This window comes from Phalacrocorax carbo, chromosome 5, assembly GCF_963921805.1.
Source record: "Phalacrocorax carbo chromosome 5, bPhaCar2.1, whole genome shotgun sequence".
NCBI lineage: Eukaryota > Metazoa > Chordata > Aves > Suliformes > Phalacrocoracidae > Phalacrocorax > Phalacrocorax carbo.
Window position 1 is genome coordinate 9,116,336 of NC_087517.1, and position 23,017 is coordinate 9,139,352.

At 37.6% G+C, this 23,017-nt stretch overlaps 1 protein-coding gene across 5 annotated transcripts in view; it reads right to left on the minus strand.

Annotated features, from left to right (window-relative positions):
* Positions 1–18,531, minus strand: part of SLC35F5 (solute carrier family 35 member F5) — a 38,175-nt gene extending 19,644 nt beyond the window's left edge. Inside the window, exons 1-9 of one of the 5 annotated variants that reach the window (XM_064451105.1) lie at positions 18,449–18,478; positions 15,590–15,660; positions 13,353–13,434; positions 9,373–9,514; positions 8,110–8,253; positions 5,691–5,753; positions 4,063–4,144; positions 2,512–2,702; positions 779–860 (exon numbers count right to left, since the gene is read on the minus strand). In XM_064451105.1, the coding sequence (XP_064307175.1) occupies positions 779–860; positions 2,512–2,702; positions 4,063–4,144; positions 5,691–5,753; positions 8,110–8,253; positions 9,373–9,507 (697 nt within the window). In that variant the 5' untranslated portion in view covers positions 9,508–9,514; positions 13,353–13,434; positions 15,590–15,660; positions 18,449–18,478. Of the gene's footprint in view, positions 1–778; positions 861–2,511; positions 2,703–4,062; positions 4,145–5,690; positions 5,754–8,109; positions 8,254–9,372; positions 9,515–13,352; positions 13,435–15,589; positions 15,661–16,313; positions 16,566–16,588; positions 17,891–17,917; positions 18,208–18,448 lie in introns of those variants that run through there. The other 4 variants (XM_064451100.1, XM_064451103.1, XM_064451104.1 and 1 more) reach the window with 4 other exon arrangements.
* Between the last annotated feature and the right edge of the window lie 4,486 nt (positions 18,532–23,017).

Sequence of the window (23,017 nt, forward strand, 5' to 3'; positions counted from 1 at the left end):
TACAATCAAGTTTTGCTACTAGTTTGTTCAGAAAAGTGCACAGACATCTTCTTCTTTATATTTCACATACTTGTTTTACTACTTGATCTTAGCATCCCTAATTTTCATTGGAACTATTATGAAACTAACACCTTGTGATGTGAATCCTCAGAAGAACAAATACATGCTCAACTTTGAGAAAGGCTAGCCATATTAACAAAATAAACTGCAGTAAGCCCGAAAAGTCGGGGGGAGGATGTATCACATAATTGTGCTTTTAAAACTTCTGTTGTTTTATAAAATCAGTTACTCCTTAAACCATGGACTGTCACATAATTTAAATATTTAAAGCTCATATTGAAGTCTTGCATAAAACCTGGAAAGCAAGTGATACACATAATATTTAGGTGGTTTAAGTTCTTTGCCCCTAAACTAATTTTTTAAAAAAATAATAATAAATTACAAGACAAATTTACTCTGAATTCTATCTGTTTTGATAAAAAATTATACCACCTTTCATTCAAACCTATTACACTCCCAATATATCTCTTTAATACACAGACATAACCACAAAACTACACACATGAACTTGAAAAGCAAAAAGCAGGGGAATCATGAAGACAGTCTAAACCCCTGCAATTACATAATTAAATTTTCAAATGTACATATTCCATGGCTTTAAGCCTTACTATTCCCCAAAACCACAGGTAAATCATTACGCAAGTCCATTGTAACCAAAAAGATTTTTACGTTATAAACAGCCTTGTAATGTACATCTGGTGGTGTAAATAAAACTTACCAGAGGTTGAAGACAAGATATTAACTATGGCAACTTGGGTGTCTGACAGAGCTTCTTGGTAAGAGAAATTTGCCAAGAACCACTGGGTGAAGAGAAAAATAATTTTGCGATTATATGGATGGCAACAACAGAGTTTAAGTTTCTCAGTGCAATAAAATCCTACTTAAATAAAGAAAACCCAATTATTTATCCAAAAATAAAATCAGAACAAGACTTTTACCTCAAACAGGTTTCTAATTTCTATTTAAGTGGCAGGTACATTAAGAGACAGAGGCAAGATTAGAACTGGCCAAATGAGACCCAACTGCATTCAGCTATGTGTTTAGTAATGGAATAACATACTTCAGAACTTCATAATTAATAATAATTAAAATCACACTATAATAACTATTCTACAGTAACTAAAGGTACTTTTAACTTATTTGCAAGTGCTTGAATATAACTGCACAAGGACTGCAAAGAAATTTCAGAGATACATGGGACATTAGCCAGCCTAATGAGTGGTTTTTTAGAGTCATTAAAACTGGCACACACCTCCATCCTAAAAAACAAGCATCACTTACATTCAATACCTAAAAAATATTTTGGAATGATTCATGTCTGTTAATTCCTCCATAAAGGAATAAAATGGCAAGTGTTTTATCATTTTTTGACTGAGATCTCATTAATAAGATCTCAGATATATCCTCAGGGAAGTTACCACTCCCTAAAGTCTTTGCTGGAAATATTTATACAGTCCAAGAAGAAATACAAATACATGCCAGTAGTAGCAGCATCCATGAAAAGCATGAACAGGATTTGTTTTGAACATGAGGAGTCTACCCTAGAAAGTCTGCATGTGTGTATATATATAGAAATATACTCAGACAAATAGAATTTTAGATCTTTTTTTAAAAAGCTATTTTCATCCATTCAAAATGACTAATGAGTGGCTTATTATCCTCTTGCTGCTGTGTGCATGTTCTTTATGTATACACACAGAAAATTTCATCGCCGTTTTCTGGTCCATGCATCAACAGTACTAATATAATAATAATAATAATAATAATAATGATGTTTAAAGAGCACTACTTCCTGAGGAAAAGCTGTGGTGGGTCCACATTTCATATAACCTATTTTGCCATATTGGTGAAGCTACTTCTGGAAAAGTGATCACTGATCGGCTCCCTACATTTTTACTGTCTCTCAAAAATCATTCCACTGTTGTCTCCCTCTCCCCCTAGAACTGAGGCGTGATGCAGAAACACCAGCAACAAACAGATTCGTAAGTAAATCTTGCAGCCCTCAATGGAGCTGAAGGACAATTCTTCTCTTCATCCTACTGGAGGGCACAATGCCAGTGAGCCATAAGGTGGTACTCTTTCTGTGATGGCTCAGAAAGAAGCCATAGTGACATCTACCCATTTCATGCAGTCTCACTGCAGCTATTAACAGCCTGTATACATGTAAACCCAGATTTTGCTGTACCAAACATATCCGACATTGGACCATACCACAAAAGCATGGCATATCTTACAACTGACCTTACATTTAACTACACACCCATGATCTCTTTTTAAAGGGAAGGTAATAAGAATTTGTACTTTCATGTCCAGCACACATGGAAAGTTTTACTTCTTACATTTATAAAATGAGGCATAAAGAATACAAGTCATCTCAATACTCTTTCACTATTATTATACAAGTTTTAATTGCATCTTTACTTAAGTTTTCTGAAAGAATGGAGGACATACCACAAAGCAAAAGAAAAAGCTAATTTTTGCTACTTGAGTTGCAGTGAGTTTTCCTACAGTTTTTAATATTGATTCCTGCTCCTTAACCGTTGGATATGACATGCGAGACAACTTCGCTTCCAATGCATGGCTCGATGGGAGTTGTCGAATCTCCATAATATTACTGAACCTTACACGAGGCTTTTTGGGAGCTTAAGAAGAAAAGAGAAGAAAAGAAAAAAAGGCAAAAAAACCCAAGCTGCATATTTTCATTAAACTTTTCAAGCCAACACAATATGCAAATAAAACTCTAATGTTCTAATACAGCATTGATTACAATACTTCACAAGTAAAGCATTTTTGTCCAAATAGAAGACACGCGTTATTTTTAAAGTAGTATTTTTCTATTTGATAGGCTAGTAATAAGACAGAGCACAATTACTGTTTTCAATCAGTACAGTTGTCCACCCACAAAAACCTCACTGAAAAGCACCATCCCTCCTCCTTTTCAAAAAAATCCACACAAGGTAACAACCAAATTTTAGGTAGGAAATATTCTGTACTGATGTTACATATAAGGTTTTTTTAAAAATTGTTTAATAGTCAAACAGCCAAAAACTGCACACAACTACACCTAACTGCAAAGGCAATATTTCATTCAGAGGATGAGAGTGCCCAACAGACCTCAAAGCTTAGCAGAGATCATAAGGTCTCTCACTCATTTGAAATCCACCTTCCAACTAATCTTGCTAACCAGGATCAGATTTTATTTATAAGGGTATAGTAAGTATCACTAGTTTCCTGTGTAAAGAAAACATTACATGCTACGTATAAATATTAGCCTAATTCCATATGAAACATACCTAATTTGCTTAAAGAAGTAAAGGGAAAACCTACAGCTCAAAGAACCCTGAAATTATTGGTGCATAGTATCACAGGACAGCAGAGCCTACCAAAGCTGTTCTTAACACGTCATCTAGAAATTACCAAAGAGACTTTCCCTTTCATAAGCAGGGACTCTTGCTGAGGATCAGATAATTGGATTCTTTGATAGCCAACTTTTATGCAATTGTCTGGGACAATTAGGCCTGTTTCAGCTACTATCACAGGATAGTGAGGCTTAAATAAAATCAGAATGCACATAGACTGTTAAAATTCTTACTTTGACTGCTTTGCTCCTGCTCTAAAAAGGACAATAGCTTGTTTTTCCAGAGGCTGACTCACTGCTGCTGGTCATACAAGCCCAGAAGGAAAGAACCACAAGTACTGAACCCAGTTGGTCCCTTGAGATAAACATAGGCTGGATCTGTAGTGACCAAGAAAGGTAAACTGAACGATAGGCCTATGTTTTCTCTACCTGAAAGTAAATATATGAGACTGCAATTCATGCAATAAGAGATTTAAGGAAGGAAAAAAAAAAACCAACCCACCAAAGAAAAAGAAAGAGGAAGGGGCAAAAAAAAAAAAAAAAAAGGCAAGTCCTGCAACATGACAGCAGTTATACCAACAAAGAGGAAAGCAATTCCTTCACCAATTAACTAGTATTTCAGCATTCCAAAAGTCTTTACTCACTTTTCTCTGCATCGCTGTTATTACTGCCATTTTTTTCAGTTGGCAAATCATGAAACTTTACAGGAACATATAAAGGTTCACTCTAAAATGAATCAGTATAAGTAAAAATACAGTTAAGCAGGATATTTATAAGTTGTAAGCAGTAGAATTAATTTAGAGAATTAGAAAATTAAATAAAGCTTGGTGAACATTAAGAGAATAAAATTTAACAAAGTGATTTTGCTCACAGTGGATAGGCTTGTCAAAAATGTTCGTACATAATCCATATTTTATGTTAAACATATTCGTAAAATGCAGTACTTAAAAATAACTCTGTGGTTTTTTGTATATCCTCATGAAAACAAAACTCATCCCCAGAAAATTCAAACCTACTGATTTAAAATAAGTTAAAAGAAAACCTCATCAAAATCACAGACATTTCATTAGATCTATAGCTTCTGTCCAAATGATAAACTAGAAACACAAAATACAGAGTATGCATACAAAAATGTATACATACTCATTTCCCTCCCATGACCCTAAAAGCTCATGAACTAGAACTAAAAGTAAAAAAACTTCGGGAAAGGAACTCCAATATATAACGTACTTAGCAGAAGTTTCAATTGCTTAAAATATTTCTAACAAGACAAGTTTTAGGCTGCTTGTTCGAATTAAATTAATGAACTCTAAGAGTGAAGTAATGAAAAAGATCTGGTGACTGCATTTTCATTAGGCTCCTTGTTTAGGACCAGAATTGTTGTGGATGTTTAAATTAATGCAAAATTGTCCAATGAATCCTGCTTCTAGAGTCAGATGATTGTAATGAATTGAGCAGACTAAGACGATTTGATTCTTAAATGCAGATAAATAAAGTTGGAAAAAGACAAAGAATGAAATGAAAAATACTCCTGAAAAATCTCTCTTCAGCTCTCTCTTCAGTATAAAATACCCATATGGTAATTTGTCAACACTCAATTGCCTCCCCCTACCCTACTACAGAGGCCAGGGAAACTAAAAGTTCTGTGTTTTGGATACATTTCTGCATGTGGCCTCCGATTTAGGTATGCAGACTGAGCAGCAATCTGTGATCAACAGGGGCATAACAAACTGTCACTTACAGATTATGACAATCACCACAAAAATGCCATCTGGCAATGCAGCTTATCAGCAGAACACCAGTACTGGCATTTGATTCACTGAACAGTAGGCACTCCAGCCACGGGAAGCAAGGCGCCAAACCATTTCTCTTTCAAAACACGATGCAGGATCACAGTATACAAGATACTCAACTAACTGAATGATTCTGTTCTGGATTTCAGTCTTGAAAACTGTTTGACTTTACCACCAGCTCTCTGCATTTTGCTTTGGCAGATAACGACCTGAATATGTAAAAGGTTTCTTTTGTCTAACATAAATATTTCTTTCACAGACTACTACAGAAACATTCAAGTAAGTGTTTTATTGAGCTGAGAACATGTATTTCTCATAAGCAATGTTGTCATTTGCAGCATTATTAGTAACATATAAGTTACCAATGCCCTGTGCCAAAAACTATTACATTTAAGACTACCATATTTTAAAAACAGTAAGTCAGGATAATGGTGTCGTATTACTGTAAAGCATCAACCTTCACAAATTCAGGCACTTACCAGAGAACTGTTTACACTGTTATCTGTTGTACAAGCAGCAAAATAACCTTCAGCATCTGCAAACTAATTACAGAAGCTTAAATGCAATAATCTATCAAGGCAGAGTTATTAGTAACTGAAAGTTTTTGAGAACAAGTTTTCAATGCCTTTTTCCATAATTCTACCACAATTCCCTCTCTCCCACCAGCCCTCCTCCCCAATAAACAAGAGGGCTTACGTGTTCAGTAAATAATTTCAGTAATTCCTTTTACCTCTTGGAGAACCCCACTGAATTCAACTACCCAGGCATCAATGCATCATTAGGCTGTCAGGATGACAAAACCTGTAAGGTTCAGTCTTCATGAGAGATGCTTCACTGAACTGTTGCGTGCACGTATTAACAACAAGCCTCTTGTTTCTTTGTTTTATTGAGGCAAAGTTCTTCTGCACAAAAACCTGGAACTTTGCCTTAGTTTTAACAAGGCTTACATTAGGATGAGGTCAAGTATCATTTTTCCTCCTCCTTTCTGCATCTTAATGAACACTACTACCCCTGTTCCCTGACCTGCAGCTCGCTGTTCTACCATGCTGGGAAGAAATCTATTAAAGCCTCTAATGTGGAAGAGGGCTTACTAGTAAGGTATGAATGATTGCTTAGGGAAACACTATTGAAATAAAATCTCTATAAATGTATAATTTTTGTTCCAGATTAATAAACACATGACATTCTAAACGCATTTGTAAAAATTATACAGTTGAATATTGAACTAAACTCCTTAGGGGTGGGGAAAAAAAACCGGGAAAAAAAAACAGAAACAAAACAAATCTTCTAATGCACGCTCCAGTTCTGTCTCTGCACTGTTCTTTTGAAATATGCTAACCGCAAGAGTAATGGCTATTTCCTACAAAATCTTTGAAAAATTACTTTTTATAATTAGAAAAAAAAAATGAGATTCCAGTAGTGCTGCCATGAGCACCACACACTGAATGTGGCAGAGTGAGCACATTGTTGTCTAGTTCATATGGGTTCATATTATCTCCTTCCTTGACACAGCACTGCATGAGATTCAGCTGGTCAATATAACCACTACAATTCACGCTAGGCAATAGCCCCTTATCCTACTCATCTGCTCAGATGAATTAATTTGGTCAGTATAATTGCTCTGTACAGCTACTCATCCTTTAGCGCTTTCATCGTCCTTATTTGTCATTACTGCCAGTAAAGAATCTGCAAATTCTGTTTATTTCCCAATCATCTTATGAAGATCCTGAACAGCATCAAGTCTGACACGTGCCATACTACGCACAGACGCTTGGTATTAAAGGCTCATCTAGCAAAAATTATTTCAATATGTCAAACACAGAACATTTACAGTTGGCTAACACAAGGGGGTTTTTTTTTTTTAACAAAAGGTTTAGTTTTTGGAGTTTTGATTTTTTTGTGGTCGCTCTTCTTGAGGTTTTTGGGGTTTTTTTAACACTAAAAATCATTTGGCTTAATGTCATGCAACACTTCAATTTAAGTATGTTACGCCTACAACTGTCACTATCAGTGAAGTCTAACATATCCAGAACTGAAGTCAGTTCCTTTCATACAAGCTATTTTCTACAAAGACATGTTGATTAACAGCGTGTTCTTGGATCACATTTTCTGTTATTTTCATGTGAGATTAGTATCAGGCCAAATGCCTTACTGCTTCCTGAGTCCTGCTGTTCAGCATCCTGAAACACTGGCATAGAACAAGCACTCCTCCCAACATCTCTTTACTTCCTTGGGGAAAAAAGTATGTATTTCTGTAATACGACAATAATTTTACACTCTAGCACAAACTATGCCTAGTTCTAGAACGGGCAACAGAAGGTCACTCGTGCATAAAGACTATAAAAATACAATATTAACAACAACAAAAACATTGTTCTACCACCTTTCCTAAATACAACTTTAAAAACCTCAAAACCTCTTGGCAAACAGTTCGTAGTTCTGCCAGAGACAAAAAGAGTCAGTCATAAAAATCAGCTAAAGTTCAAGTACTGACTGCAGTACTGTCAAGTACTGTCTGTTGGCTACAGACACTGGGGAAGTAAAAGGGAACCAACAGCCAACAGCAGCGGGGCTCATAAGCTCTATTTAAAAAGAATTATCCTCTGCAACTGTCCAAGATAAATTACCAGGCTAGATGGGCGAACAGTCTGGCCCAGTAGAGCATCTCTTATGATTCCTGACACATTTCATTGTGCTTTTTCCCTTCCTTTCTTCCTCTCTCAAGACTACTATTATGATTGCCATGTATTCATGTGCCATAATTCTGTTTATAATTGCTTTTCTGAAAGCACTCTTTCACAAACATGCAAATTTTTATGTTCTCTAGCCCCTATTTTAAGTTTTTTTCTGTACAAACCTCAATAAATACCAAAACATTTACAGAGTTAAAATACTTACAAAAGTTGCATGCCTTCCACGAAACCCACGAGTACACTGTTGCCTCCATGGTTTCCAAACAATAAATCCCAAGAGGTATAGAACAAACATGGATGTTTTTGCAAATGTACTGAAAAAAGGTTTGTTGTACTTTGTGAAAACATACTGTGGAAAGAAAATAATTGCAGTATCCAAAATTACCAATTAGGTGAGAATTCACAGAATGAAAGAACAGGTTTAAGTATATAGTCCAGAACAGTCTGGTACCCAAAACGACAGTGCTGTGAGTATTGGCATGTATGACCAAAAGTCACAAATGGCCCTACCTATTCTGGGGGTACCCTCTCCCGAGCTATCTTAAATGCCAACAAGGTGGCACTGAGGCATTTTGTAAGATACAATGCCACTGGAGAAAAGTTACTTAATACTTGTATCTAATCAAGAAACATATTGATATGCCCCTGAAAATATGTTTACATATAAACATTTTCTAAATGGAAGACCATTTTTATAAGCAATAGCATAGCAATCACAAATTAGAGAGGATTACTTTAAGTAACATTTCAGTATCAGTAGAGATTCCACCAGCTCAGTGGAAAAAAAATTTTTATTCATATAGTAGCATGTTAGGCACAAACATTTTTGTGTGTTTAGTTTCAAAACTGATAAAGAACATAACCTTATGACAGTTCAGAAACCTGAAGTTGACAAAAATTTATTAAAAACACAATTTCCACTGTTAAAGCTCTGTCTTAAGTCCTAAAACTTAACATGAAGTAAATACCAGATCAGTTTCAAGATGGTAAATATATGAACTAGATTATGACAAACTTGTCTGCAATTATAGGGCTTAAATTCCATGACTCCTTCGGTCCTAGACTTCTGGATGTTCTGAACTATAATCCACCATACCACCTAACCTGCAACGTTACAGCTCATTTACTACTTCTCGGGAAACATATGGACATTATTTTAATCAATATGGCAGTACACAAAAACTCCCTAATTACAGTACCTAGTTATGAGCTTATGTTGTTTCATTTTAAAGCCACCAATAACATTTTCTGTATCGAAAGCAACAGTCACAGAGTTGAGCATGTCTGCAACTTTTAGTGGATGCAGGTTAGTTCACTAACCCAAAGGATATTGTCTTCCCTGTACTGAAAAGCTGGTTAAACTTTGCACTAGAACACTCACCAAGTGTTTGAGCAACCATGTTTCTGCTGCATCTTCCTCTTAAATAAGCTTTTATTTTCCTTTTAAGATGCATGGAACCATACTTACAGAAGTGAGTTCTGAAGAAGCAACCCATATCACATCAACGAGGAGAAGAATGACAATTCCTAGAGCCATTCGCCTACGCTGAGTGGATGAACTGCTCTGGGAGCTCATCCGGTTCATGATAAAAACCCACACCATTTGTAACCTATTCAAGATTAATAAAGAAATAAAACCCAAAAGGTTACAAACAGCAACAAAAAAACCCAATACAATACAACACAACACAAACAAACAGCAGGGGCAAATGCTTAATATGTATGAAATGGACCTAATATGCCAGGAAACACATGCTTGTGTTTGTTAAAAAGCATCTTTGACAGATCTGGCCTGAGATTTTCAGAGACATTATGGGCAATTAGAAGTAAAATTCAACTTTTCAAGAATTTATCAACTGTTCTACCACTGCAGTAAACGAAAGTAGGTAAACGTATCATGCCTTTTTTGAATTTCTGTGCTACAATACTGCAAAATTTGAAACCAATATGTTTTGGTAAATTCAGATACTCTAGGACAGTAGAAATTAGTTTGACATGCTGTGCCAAATACAGTTCTACTAAAGGTAGTCAGAAACTTGTTTAAACTTATAGCAACACATTTGGGTAAATTATAACCCCTCAAAGCATAAAGTGATTCAAGAAAAAAACGCCAAAGAATATTTAATTGTAAACTTACAAAATTAAATTATACATGCACTTGAACTAAAAAAGTTTATATATCTATTTGGCAACTTGTGAAATACAGACATGCACCAATTCTAGTGAAAACGTATCAAGCTAGGAGTACGCATACAATATATGCAACAGAAAGCTTTGACTGTTAAAACACCCCAAAACATTGATAATGATTTTGACTGTGCCCCAGCATGTTACACAAAAGGAATAATCAATTAAGAGCAATTCATCTTCTTAGAAATCAAGACTACAGCAGTGAACTAGCTTTAAGCTTGTCATCTAGTACAAAAGTCATGTAGACTTGCCAGAAATTACAGCATAAACAAGTTTGGATTTTGACACACACAAACCTATTTTCCTTTTCCTATACGCACCTCACAGCTCCTAGAAGTCTCTGTTCAAGGTAGTAATATACATGTGTCAGGTTAAGCAGTCCTAGCGAATTATCAGAAAAGCACATCTGGGTTTAAATGCTTATAGCCAACTGCTTTTATATACTGGAAGAGTAAAAGCGTACCGCTCAACAGAAAATTCTGAAGATACAGCTTGAGCTGCAAAAATTCATATTAGGAAGACTACCTGCAATTAAAACATTAAAATTTATGCAGGAGATGAGCACTATAGCAATATATAAATAAACCATGATCAACCTTCCTTCCTTTTCCTTCAGCAGGCAGAATACTTCTGCTTTATTTAATGCCCAAGGTAAACACAAGAGAACAGACCTGATATTGTTTGGGTTGGCCAAAAACGTGGTACAGTCTAACTTTAGAGGGCTTCACTTTGCACTACTAGCACTAAAAATAACTATTAACATTAGTGGTCTCAGTAATGTTAAGAGATCACTAAAGTATTTCTCTACATAAAGTACTCTGAGTTTTCAAAAAAATAAGAAAAGCAAGGCAAACAAGCTTTAAAAAATGTTGCTTGTGTTTTGACTCAAAAAAATTACAAGATCCACTGGACCTACTCCAAACAAATGCTAATCATGAGCATACCAGACCTACATGCATTCTTACATCCTCCAAAGCTACCAGAAGGGGATTCAGATTTGTGATACAGCTTTACAACTGCCCGTTAGAAGACCTAAATTTAGGATTTGATTTATTACATTTGGTCATTCGATTTTATGATTAAAAAGCTTCAAATACAAGTGAGAGTGACTGATGACTCATTCATTGGTCCACTTGTACTAGAACCTTTTACACACTCTCTAACAAACCTCAGTAATGTGTGTATATGGTAGTTCTATGATTAACACTAACTTATGTACATATATATTTTAAGAAGCACTTTATTAGGAGTTAATTTGTTACAGATTACAAAACATACCTTGCTATTTATCATAAACTCAAGCACTCATTGTCTCTGAGAGAACTCCTCAAGGAGCTGAAATATAATTCACCTTTATGAAGCAGCTCCTGACTCTCCCAGTAAATAGAAATGGTCTGCTTTGCTAATACAGTTCAGTGAATTTAAATTACACTTTGTTTTTTCCACATGTGTCAACATACAAACATTCACTGTCTTTTCGTTATTTAAAATTATTTATGAAAGAGACAGTGCCACAGTATCTCCAGTGAAGAAGCTACAGTTCTTTTTTCCAGACTAGCTTACTCCTCAGATTAATGACTTAAATGCCTAGATATGCACACGTGTATTTAAGATCACAACACTGTTTCCTGCCTTTGACTCATACCTCTCCTTTGCAATACAGTCTCTGCTATGTTCAAATCTTGACACTTCTTCCTGTTTCTCAAAGGGCTTCTTTCCAAAGAAAAATCAACAGGCAGAGTTCCTGAAATATAATTATACCACTACATCTTGCTGATATATTCCATGTGTGGGCATCAGTTCTGGATAATTATTCTGCTTTTCTGATTAAAATGGTGGGAATGACAAAAGAAAGCAGAAGTCTGTAAGTAGGAAGGGGCAGAGTTACGAAAGACTCGGCAAGGAACTGCAGTTTTTATTTGATACAGAATAAAGAACATATTTGTTCTCAACGAGCGAATAAATAGGGATATTATTTTAAACCTGAGTAAGCTAACAGAAAGGTTCTCATGCTTGAAAGCTTATAAGGGTTTTTTAGTTTTTATGAATTGGTCTAATAGGTACTACATATTATACTCTACAAACTTTGCCTTCATTTTATTATGACTAATAGCCTACAAGCCATTCTATTAAGCTATATTATATATAGCCTACAAATTGCTATGTGTTTTTGTAATATGGAGCAAAAAATGGAAGCTGGGCATAAAAGAGTTCCAAAGGAGTTAGAACGAAGAAATTTCATTTCTTGTCAGGCTTCAGCGTGAAACACGAACAGTAGTAAGGTATAACAGAAAGGGAAACCCCTCCAGCCTTCCACCAGTTACGTGCAGCAGTTGGAAAGGAAGAGGCAGCTGGAGACAGGGAGGAATTGCAGTAGCCTGATCAATTTGGCATCACTACGCCAGATGCTTGCATCCCTAGCTCTTCTGTTCTCACCACAAACTGCTTCAAAGCATACAGCACATACAGGATGTGCACTATATCTGTGCATGATCTCTATGCGCAGTGTGTAGGTGCTTAATATTATACTCGTCTACATTAGGCTTGTACAACTCCCTTGCTTTAAGATCCCTCAGCAGTAAGGGAGTAAAGGATGACAGAGTATCAAGTACTTCTTCAGTAAGAAGTTACATATGAAGTTATTCAGAGTATAAGTACACGTTGCACCATTTCTTTTCTACCTGTAATAAGTAGATTTTAAAATTCTAATTAAGGAGCCCATACTTACATCTTGACATTTAATTTTTTTACATGTTACAGTAATAGCAGCTATTACTTTCTCATCTGACTACAAAGTCTCTGTTTAACATTTTCACGTGCCTAATATAGTCCTTTGCTTGGTTCTTCCATAACAAGGAAAAAAGCTTAACAAGAAAGGGTGACTACAAAGTCTTCATCATGCAGCACAATGCACTTTCAAGCTAGTAGTTGCCTAAAAAAATTACAAAGCGGAAACACTAAAATGCCTATAATCTTCAGCAGAAAACCAGAACCCTATCGAAACTTATATACTAAGTTTTAGGACAGAATTAAAACCTGTAAGACTTCACACAGAATGCAAAGATAGATAAAAACTACTGTTTTGAGAAGTTTTAGATAGACACATTATCCCACTTACTGACAAAGTACCAGTATTCATGAATGTGTAATGAAATACAATTCACACATTTCTTTATATTTGACTTCTGTACATTGACGGCAATATGCTCTAATGAAAATGAACACAGAAAGAACAAGATTTGCTTTTCTCATACATACCTTCCACAATAACTGTAAAAAAAACAAACAAAAAATGCCGACTAACAAACTTCACACATCATGTCAAAGTGAAGGTAGTCTCCTAAAAAAAAAAAAATATTTTGAAAAATTGTGTGTGTGTGTGTATTTGCAAAGACAACTGTGTAACCACCTTCTAAAATTTCAAGTTCCACAAGTGTCTGCCACAGTTCAAGTCCTAAATGTTGGGGACATACAGATATAGAAACTTAAGAATCAGTCCACATCAAAAATGCTAGCAGGACAGCACTGAATTGCAAGAAAACAGGACCATTTCCCATTTTTGATATTTCAAAGAACATGATCCCTTCCTTAATAACTGAATATAAGAGGTTCACACAAGAAAGAAGAACCTGATGATATTGAGTTCTAATTTTTTACGTTGTGCAGAGAAAAGCCCTATTTCTTAAACCTATGTTTCTAAGCAACAAATTTAAATATTAGAATTAGGAAGGTAGTGGAAGAGCCTAAATGCTCTTTGGCCTTGAAATAACCTGGAAAGATAAAGATACCTCCGCATTATTTCTTGGGGAAGCCCAGTATCTTTCCTTAATTTGATATATTTGTTTTATTACTGTACAAAAAAAACCTGCATATGTTACATATTTATTTTTTTTTAAGCTCAGATCCTATAAAAACATTCAATAAAATCCACTTTTAAGTTGTTAATTACAGAAAGAAACATTATACTTACAGAAAACTTTGGAAAAAATGTTATACTAGACCAAGTGGAAGCCCATCTAATCTGCAACTATTTGCATATCCAGATGTTAGCAAGTATATGGCGCTCCAAGAGAAGACACAACCCAACTGGAACTGACAACCAAGAATAATAAAGCCCTAAGTTTTATTGCCTGGAAGCGCTAGAATTTTTTTTTCTTTTCTTATTCATATGAAACCTTGCGAAGCTCTGTTTTAGGTATATACTGTATCAACTGGAGTCATATCCTAGATTAAAAAGTCACAAATTAGTGCACCAAACAGAGGTAGCAGTAAGGGCAAAACTAAATCACTTTTGCCTTTGATAGCCTGTCAAGCATGGCTGAAAGTTTACAAACTGTGAATAGGAGGCAAAAGTTAAACTGATACCTTTCACCTACTGCAAATTAGATTAAGAGGTAGACTATAAAGATGGACCACAGAAGCCTATGATTCAGACTGCGCTAAACTCATCAAGATTCACACACTGCTTAGCATCCAGCAAGTTCAAGCCCTTTACCACATGACTGTGACTGGTTTAAAAAAAACAGACATAGTTTTGAGACACAGGCGTGCGGTTATCCATCTTCTGTACCACAAAGCCTATGCTCACTGTAGGTCCTAAACACCTATTTAATTCAGTGCCCTCACATACAAACAGTAGCTGCTGGTAATATTTTTCTTACACTACCAACCTAATTAGAGATTAAGATCAGTATCTCAGATAACCAAGACTTAAACCATTAGACTTTTATCCATACACAGCTCCAACAGTTCATGCATGCTTAATTTAGGCACCCAAAAGAACTGAATGTAACAATAACAAAAATAAATAGAAAGCAAAAAAGATGCTTAGAAATTCTTCCCTCCATGCACACTAAACCAAATATAACTAAGAAAAAGATACTATTCAGTTGCTTACTTTTGGCCCCTACTCAATCCATATTAGCTATACTCAAGTAACCAGGTGCAGAACTTGCACCTAAATTCAGTTATTGTGCAAGACATCTACCTCACCCTCTGTAAGCATGCAATATCTGCTGTGGGCTGCAGTCCTGACTGGAGCTGATCACACAGAACCTTGTTCAATGCTTATTACCAAAACTAACCCATTACAGGCTAAAAGGTTAGCATATTAATATAACACCTGACACCTAAAATGAGAACTGTACAAGACACTTCCCTCTAAGAACATGGCTTTACCCTTATAAAACATTTAATTCATCAAGTGCACAGAGTTATGATAAATTTAAGCCACCAGAAGACATACAGGCTGAAACAGAAATGATGGTTTAGAAGTAAACACAATATTCTACTCTATTAAATATAATAGAAACTTCAGCATATGGTTGTCTTTTGTTTCCATTATTAGGAAATAAATATGCTTTCCACATGGTGTAACTTTAAATATACCAGTTGGAATCTGACATTTGAAGAACTAGTCATTTAAAGGGCATTTCTTAATATCATTATAATTTTCATCAAATAGCCTGGAGATCTTAAGTCTTTATTTTATTTACCATTTTAACAGTGTTAGAGTTGGTGCTGTCATCTTGCAAAACCATTTTTCAGCCAGTTATATGAAGATCTTCTGAAAAAAAAAAAAAAAAAGAAAAAACTAAACTCTCCTTGTCATGACACTGTATTTTGTTTTTCAAATGTAACAGTATCCTAGATCACTTAAGCTGAGTCACCACTTTAATTTATGATGCACAAAAAAGATTAAAAAATGGTCTCACTGTGTAGCCTACAATGTATGTTCAGGTAGCCGATTACACTAAAGCCAACAGCCTCAATAGCCTGTCCAGCTCTACTGTTCTGAACATGCAATAAGCGACTCCTGAGGCCAGGATATATAACTCCACCATTGATACTTAATGTGCAATCTTATTTCTATAGCACTAAATGTTTCTTTGTGCAGATTATAACCTTTTTAATATGAAGAAGTTCCAACCTGAAAATATATGAAGTTCATAAAATATGCAATAGCTTTATTTTATTGACAGTTAGGGGAGAGAATATTATAAGTAAAAGAATGGCCAAATCATTGCAAAACAGGAGCATTGCTTCTAGCTGTTCTACAAAAAAAACCATACACACCCAAAAAAAAAAAGTACATAACAAGAATAGCAAGAGACCCAGAACAGCAACTCAGTCACAAACCACGGTGCAAGCAAGTCAACTTGAAATTCTTCCTTGTATTTACTCAAGATTATTTCATACACAGTTTTAAAGACAACATACCAAGATAAGGTTTGCATACAGAAGAAATGGTTTTCGTTCTTCCAGTTATACCAGCTGCTCCAATAATACAAGTTCTGCATTACAACCCCCTCCCCTTTAACATGTACTGTCATCAGTCTCATTTCATATTTGATTACTTTCAAGGTAAGATACAGAGTCAGTGCTTTGAGTCTAACCAGAGAAAAAGCTGAAAGTAAATGGACAGACATTTTGCACCCATCTTTCTAACTCTGGAAATGTACATTAAAGCAATATTAATTTAACATAACTCTAACCTCCACTAAACTTTCAAGGGGTATCACGGGATGAGAGCAAAAGCAAGAATCTTCAGAAGAGATGGAAAGATGAGCCTTATGCAACATGACAATTACATTCTCTACAGCCCTGTAATCTTTACTCAAGGAAAAGTTTCCTGTAGGATATAGTGAAGCAAACGACCCAAGAAAAGAAACTGAAGTCAAGCTTTTCATGCCAGTACTGAGTACTGCAAGTAGAGATCACCATTCCTAGCTAAATAAAAAGTTATACAAGACTGAAGTTTGCACAGAAAACACATTAATTTTAGTACCAAAATAAGAGAATTTATCTTAACATAAAGAGATGTTTTAGGAATCTGGCAGTGCACAGTGTAAGTGTCATACTATCAAACCGTCACGGCACAGCTGGATTCCAGTATCTAAGGAATAAAAGAAACACTTGAAATGGTTTCCTATTTAACACTTACCCAAAATTTGCAAAACAAAGTATCAAACAAATTTTCTTATATAGAAACCCTAATACAGAATATTAAGCTGTTACACACTGGCATCTTTACCAGCTACCAGAGTATCTAACCACATACTTCCAGGTTTGCTATACAGCATCACAGCGTGACTACAATGCTGCTGGACATGAACATCTATGACCACACTGAGTTAGAAACATACTAGTTTCAGGTTAGCAGAGTGAAAGTTGGCAAGCGGAACTGACATCGCCCTCCTTCTTATTTTCTTCCAATCACATTAGGAGAAAAAACTTCATGTCAAGCTGCCAAGGCTTCTTTAAGTGTCACTATGTACATCTCTTAGCCACCAGTAGCTATATTTTTAATATCAGCTAAGAATTACAAGTGACATCCATTTCACATGCTACCCATCTAATCTTGTCTAGTACAAGATCTAAACATATCACGCTTTGTCACAAGATAAACAGCCACAGATGTCTGATAAGAAAAAGCACAGCAGCCTTCAAAACTCCACGTCACTCCTGCATCTGAAAGCTGAGCTTTCCATGCACGCCAGAAAGCGGCAAAACCACCGCATTCAGAACCCTGCTTTCGGAGTGAGCGGGGTCTTCTCCTTCCTTTCTGCCGACAGGTATCTTTGGGGAAAAGTAGAAGGAAAAGAAGAGAAGGAAATGAGTAAATCTTGACGCACTCAGAAAAAAAAAGTGGATGCCTGAGGAGAAAGAAACATGGCTCAAGCCCGGGGGATGACAGTAGAGGAAGGACGAGTATCCGTCCGGGCCTCACACGTACACCACCACTGGAGGCCGCGGGGACAGACGGACGCGGCCCGCGGCCGGGGCAGCAGAACCCCTCGCACGGCAGGACGGACCGCTCGCACCTGTCCGCCCGCTCCCGGGACGGCGGATCCCTCCACACACACCCCTCCGTCCCGGGCGGGCGGCCGCCCTCGGCCCACCCCGCCGGGGTGATCAAGGCTCCGTCTCCCACACCGCTGCCACCGACACGCGCGGGAGGGGGCCGAGGCCCGGCAGGGCGGAGGGAAGGGGCGACACACGCTGCCTCCCGCCGGCAACGGCGGCAAGGGCCGGCGGGGGACGGGTCACACACACACACACGGGCGCACGGCCCGCGACGCTTCACGGCTCGGCACGGCACGGCACGGCACGGCACGGCCCCCCCACCCACGGACGACGCGAAGGGGCAAAGTTCCTCTCCCAGAGCGAGGCGTGGCCCAGTATCGCCCCCCCACCCCCCTTCAGCCCCGGGGACGGGGCGGGCGAGGCCTCTCCCCCACAGCACCCCCGGCGACGGCTGACAGGCACGGCGGGGGCAGCAGCCGCCGAACCCGCCTCCCGCCGCGCACGGCTCGCCGCAAACCCCGTCCCCGCGACGGCGGCGGTGGTGGTACCTGAGGCCGCGGAGGGACCGGAGCTGCGTCCGGCGGCGGCACCGCCCGCTACCCTCCCCTTCCCTCCCCGCCCGCCCTCTAAGATGGTGGCGTGCGCGAGCGGCCGCCGCCGCGCCGAGAATCTATCCCCGAGGCCGCGAGCGAGCGCCGGCCCCGCCCCGCCCGCAGGCCGGCCCCATCGAACCCCTCGGCCAGCCGCTCACCACGCCTGCCGGGCCCCCGTCCTTCAGCGGGCGGGGGGGCGGCGGCGGCGGGCGGCAGTCACCGGGTGTCCCGCCCGCGCTGGTCGTCCTTAGCGGGAGACTGGGCGCAATTGCTCCGGTGGAGGAGAATTTCCTTCGGGCAGACGAGCCGTCTCCTAGACGGCACAGCCTTTTTCAAGGCGGTAAGATAAAAAAAGGTCGGCAAGAAGGTCAAAAAAAAGAGAAAGAAACCAAAAGATGGAGGAACAGCGAAGGCGGAGGAAGAGAGCTCGAACTGAATAACTCGAGATGGAGAAGTGGAATGGAGCTCGAAACTAGTCTGTCAAAAAGAGGGAAGAAAGACAAACCGAAGTGAGGAAGACCCTTGAGAAATGCCCTAAAACGCAGCGAGATGGCGGCGCGTGTTCCGTAGTGACCGCCATCTCCACAGCGCGCGGTGCAGGCCCGCGGGACCGGGGAGCGGTGGCAGCTCCTGGAGCTCTCAAAATAGATGTCTGCTTCGCTATCAACACACTTCTGATAGCATAAACAAGTGAAATTGTGTACACGTGTAAGCTACATTAAAGGACAGTTACCTTGGGTTTAACTTTGAGAAGCATAAGTTATTGACTAACCAAGCTGCAAAAGGGAATATTAGGCAAACTTAAAGTCTACCAAAAAATAGTAATTAAAATAAGGTAGCATAGGCTAAGATGAAATTGCAAAACCAGGTTCTGGTCTTGTTTGAGTTGGTTTTTAGGCCACGTTACCTCCTTGTAGTCAGTGTTGATCAGTATTTAAGAATTGAGCTCGTAGTAGCAACCTAAAGATAACCAACGGTGTATGTAATGTTTTGCAGGTAATTTAGTATTCCCCTGCTAACATAAATGCATCTTTTTGCAAAATTCAACTATTATGTATTTTAGTCATTTTAGAGTGAAAACTTACAGGAAATAATAGTAAGAGGTGGATACAGATGAGTGGAAAAGTAAATGATATTTAATTGTAATTAGGTGATACCTATGATATAGCTGTGAAATTAATTGAAGTGGTATTCACAGTTGAAACTTGAAAAAAAACCAAGACATTTCGCCCTTCCTACAAGTTGGTGATTGAAGAGATCCATTATCTCATATAAAAACGTTATGTCATATCATCATATGTCTGGGTGAGTGTCGGTGTTGGACTTGAATTATTTCCTGTGTATAAATAAAGGTTGCTTCTTGAGAAGAAAGAAAAACCTTTTAGATCTTTTAGTCTGAAACCAGTTTGGGTTTTTTTATGAGCCTTCATTTCTTAATATAGCTGTATTTTTATTTGCGTGTAGCACTAAGAGACATCTGACAAGCTTGATGCCTCATAAAAATGGTTGTCAGAAGTAGTAAGATACAGTTCCCTGCCCTGAAGCATTACAGTCTGTATGACACAAGGAGATGCAGTGAATTATGCTCTTATTCAAACTGTCTTTTTTTGGAGGTTTTCTGAGTATATATTATAAATGATACTGTATTGATTTGTTGTGCTCTGTCCTCACTATCTTCTGCCTTGAAGCCAAAATTGCCAAAATATGCATTATGGTGCTTTTATATGAAATTTTGACTTTAGAACTTTGGAAAGATTGTAGGTAAAATGAACTTCTTTTAGACAAAACAGCAGGAAAATAGCAGTCCTTTTGAAATGGCATTTTCTGTCGAATTTGGAGGAAATGTAATTACAAAATTTTTTGTAATTACAAAAATGGGTATGCATCTCAGCATCTAATTTTCATAGGTCTTGCACATCTTCACTGTACGTATTTACACTAAGACTCAGTAAACTTAGGTGGCTAATCCAAGGTCAGTTAGCTAATAAGTGGCGAAACCTGAGAAGACAAGCAGAGTTATGATCACAGTACTCTTGATGAAGAAACTACACATAAGACTTTACAGCTAATGGTCTTATAAAGCTATAGCTTTATAGCTTTATAGCTAAATAATATCTTGAAAATTATTATGCATAATTTATATTAAAATTGGGTGAAATTTTTATATTTAAAAAAAGCTGCATGTGTTCTTGTGAACAGGGAGAATAAATAAGGCAACAGGGAAGGTGCAGATTCTCAGCCTCATCTGTTTCACCTGATCACACTGATAGGCAGTCTCTGGATAAGGGGAATTCACCTTTGAGAGCTAACACAGTAAAGCTCAGCTTGGTTTGCTGCCCCAGGCAAGTGCTGTTGTCCCACAGTGAGTGGCAGTAGCTGGTGCTAGCGATGGCAAAATATCTGTAGATAGATACACAGGTTTTATGTCCTCTTCAATCTCATTTGACAGGAAAGCATATGAAATCCCAACTCTGAATTAAAGCCATCTTACTGAGCGTAGCACCACATGTCCTCTCTTGTACGTGAATTTTCTTCTTTAATAAGGCTATGCAGCTTACATCTCAATGCGGTCACACAGCTAAATCCAACTTGTTAATGCTTTTATTTTAAACGTTTTGACTGAGGCAGGCAAACAGGAGAAAACTGCAGTTCTTAAGGTGGAGTGCCAAACTTCTCTTCATCACAGGATGAGGCACTTACGCTGTTGTTCCTGAGGCATTTGAAGAAAAATTGATCAACATTTTCAGAAGCCCAGGAAGTCTGTACATTTTACACTTAGAAATATCACAGGAGTCCTGTATTTTTAGCTCTTGAATAAGTAATTTGCTTCCTATTGTAAAAGTTCACATTATGATCTTGTGTCTTCTCTGAAAGAAACCATTATAAGAATGATTTCCCCCTTTTTTCTACTGTTCCTTTTTTAGGAGTTAGTGTTTCAGTAATCACATGTAATAAAACTGTATGTATAGTGCAAATATACACATACAGCATATTTATTTTTCTTGCTGTGAATATTTTAGTTACATAAACAGCACTTTTATAGGCAATGCAAAATTATATCTACTTCCCGGCAGCACTGTAATATTTTCATAAGAGAAAACATCCTCAAATTTATTTTATGGACCTTCTAAATTGCAGTTATAAAGAAAACTAGAATTTAGTTTCTGCTCATGTATGTTCTACTTACAAGAACATAATAGCTGATTTCGATGAAATAGATCCCAAGAAGGAAATTTAATACTCTGTAGGTCTCATAACAGATCTTTACAAAGGAATTGAATCTACTTTTTTCAGAGAAATGTTTCCTTCAGAAAGATTTGGATCAGATCTTTGATGAGCAAGTTGTTCATGTTGATGAATAAGATAGCAGAAGACACTATTAAAATTTAAACTGATGGAGTCAGTTTTGATCAACTTCTCACCTCCTTAAGGATGTAATCTACGTGTTCAGGACTAGACTTGGTATACGATGTGTGACAGCAGAGTTTCCCCTTTTTCTGTTCGGTTAGACCAAAAGTTCATCTAGTTCAGAATCATGTCTCCACTATGGCTCATAACGGATGCTTGGGAAAAGGGTGTTGGAAACAAAGCACTTAGTAGTTGTTTCCATGGCACATCCTTGTAATTTTTAGAAATAAATGGTTTACAGCATCCTTATCTGGAAGGCCAGTATATTTAATAGCTCTTGATGGACCTATGAATTTGGCTATTCCCTTCTGTGTACAGTAAAACACTAGCTGTTAAGGATTTATTTAGGTAGAGTCTTGTGGCATGAAGAAAATGCTTAATTTTGCTTGGGTTTAGCCCACTGGTTAATAATCTTATCCCATAACTTGTAATAGTTGTTCCACTTCACCTTCTTTGCACTATTTGAGTTTTAATGTGTCTTATAGTTGTCTTCAACTGCCCTTGAAATGTCCTAAGTCCCATTTTGCACGAAGCCACTCGTGACTGAGGGAATGGTTCTATTGCTAGACTATCCTCACTGCCTTCCCCTGCTCCCAATCCAGTTCTTGAGATGCTGACATTAAAACATCAAAATTTGTGTGTATCATGAGTTAGACTCTGGTGGTTAAAATTTCCACTTTGTTCTCAGTCCTTTTTTGTGTATTTACAAACATTTTGTATTTTTGACCCTTGCTGAGATGTTACACAGCTGATTCTTAACTCTTTTACCTTATGATAAGGCTCTAAGAAACTTCAGTGCTTAAAACTGTATTATTTTGAATAAAATTTATGCTGATTACTATGAAAATATCAGTATTTACAGAAAAAATGTTATGCTGCAAAAATACTAGAAGCAAAAACCACAAATACTTTTGCAATGTAGCTTTTTGTCAACCATTACTCTGGAACTAGAATCGAGAGCGTTTTCTGCTTGCTACTGAACATTACTGCAAATATTAGCTAGTAGTAAGATTACAGACTAGTAAAACAACATGTTTGCAGAACTTGTCGTCGCTTATTTCAGTCTCTTTACTTTGCTGATTTATAATAGTAAAAAAACCAGGAATCTTAGTTGGC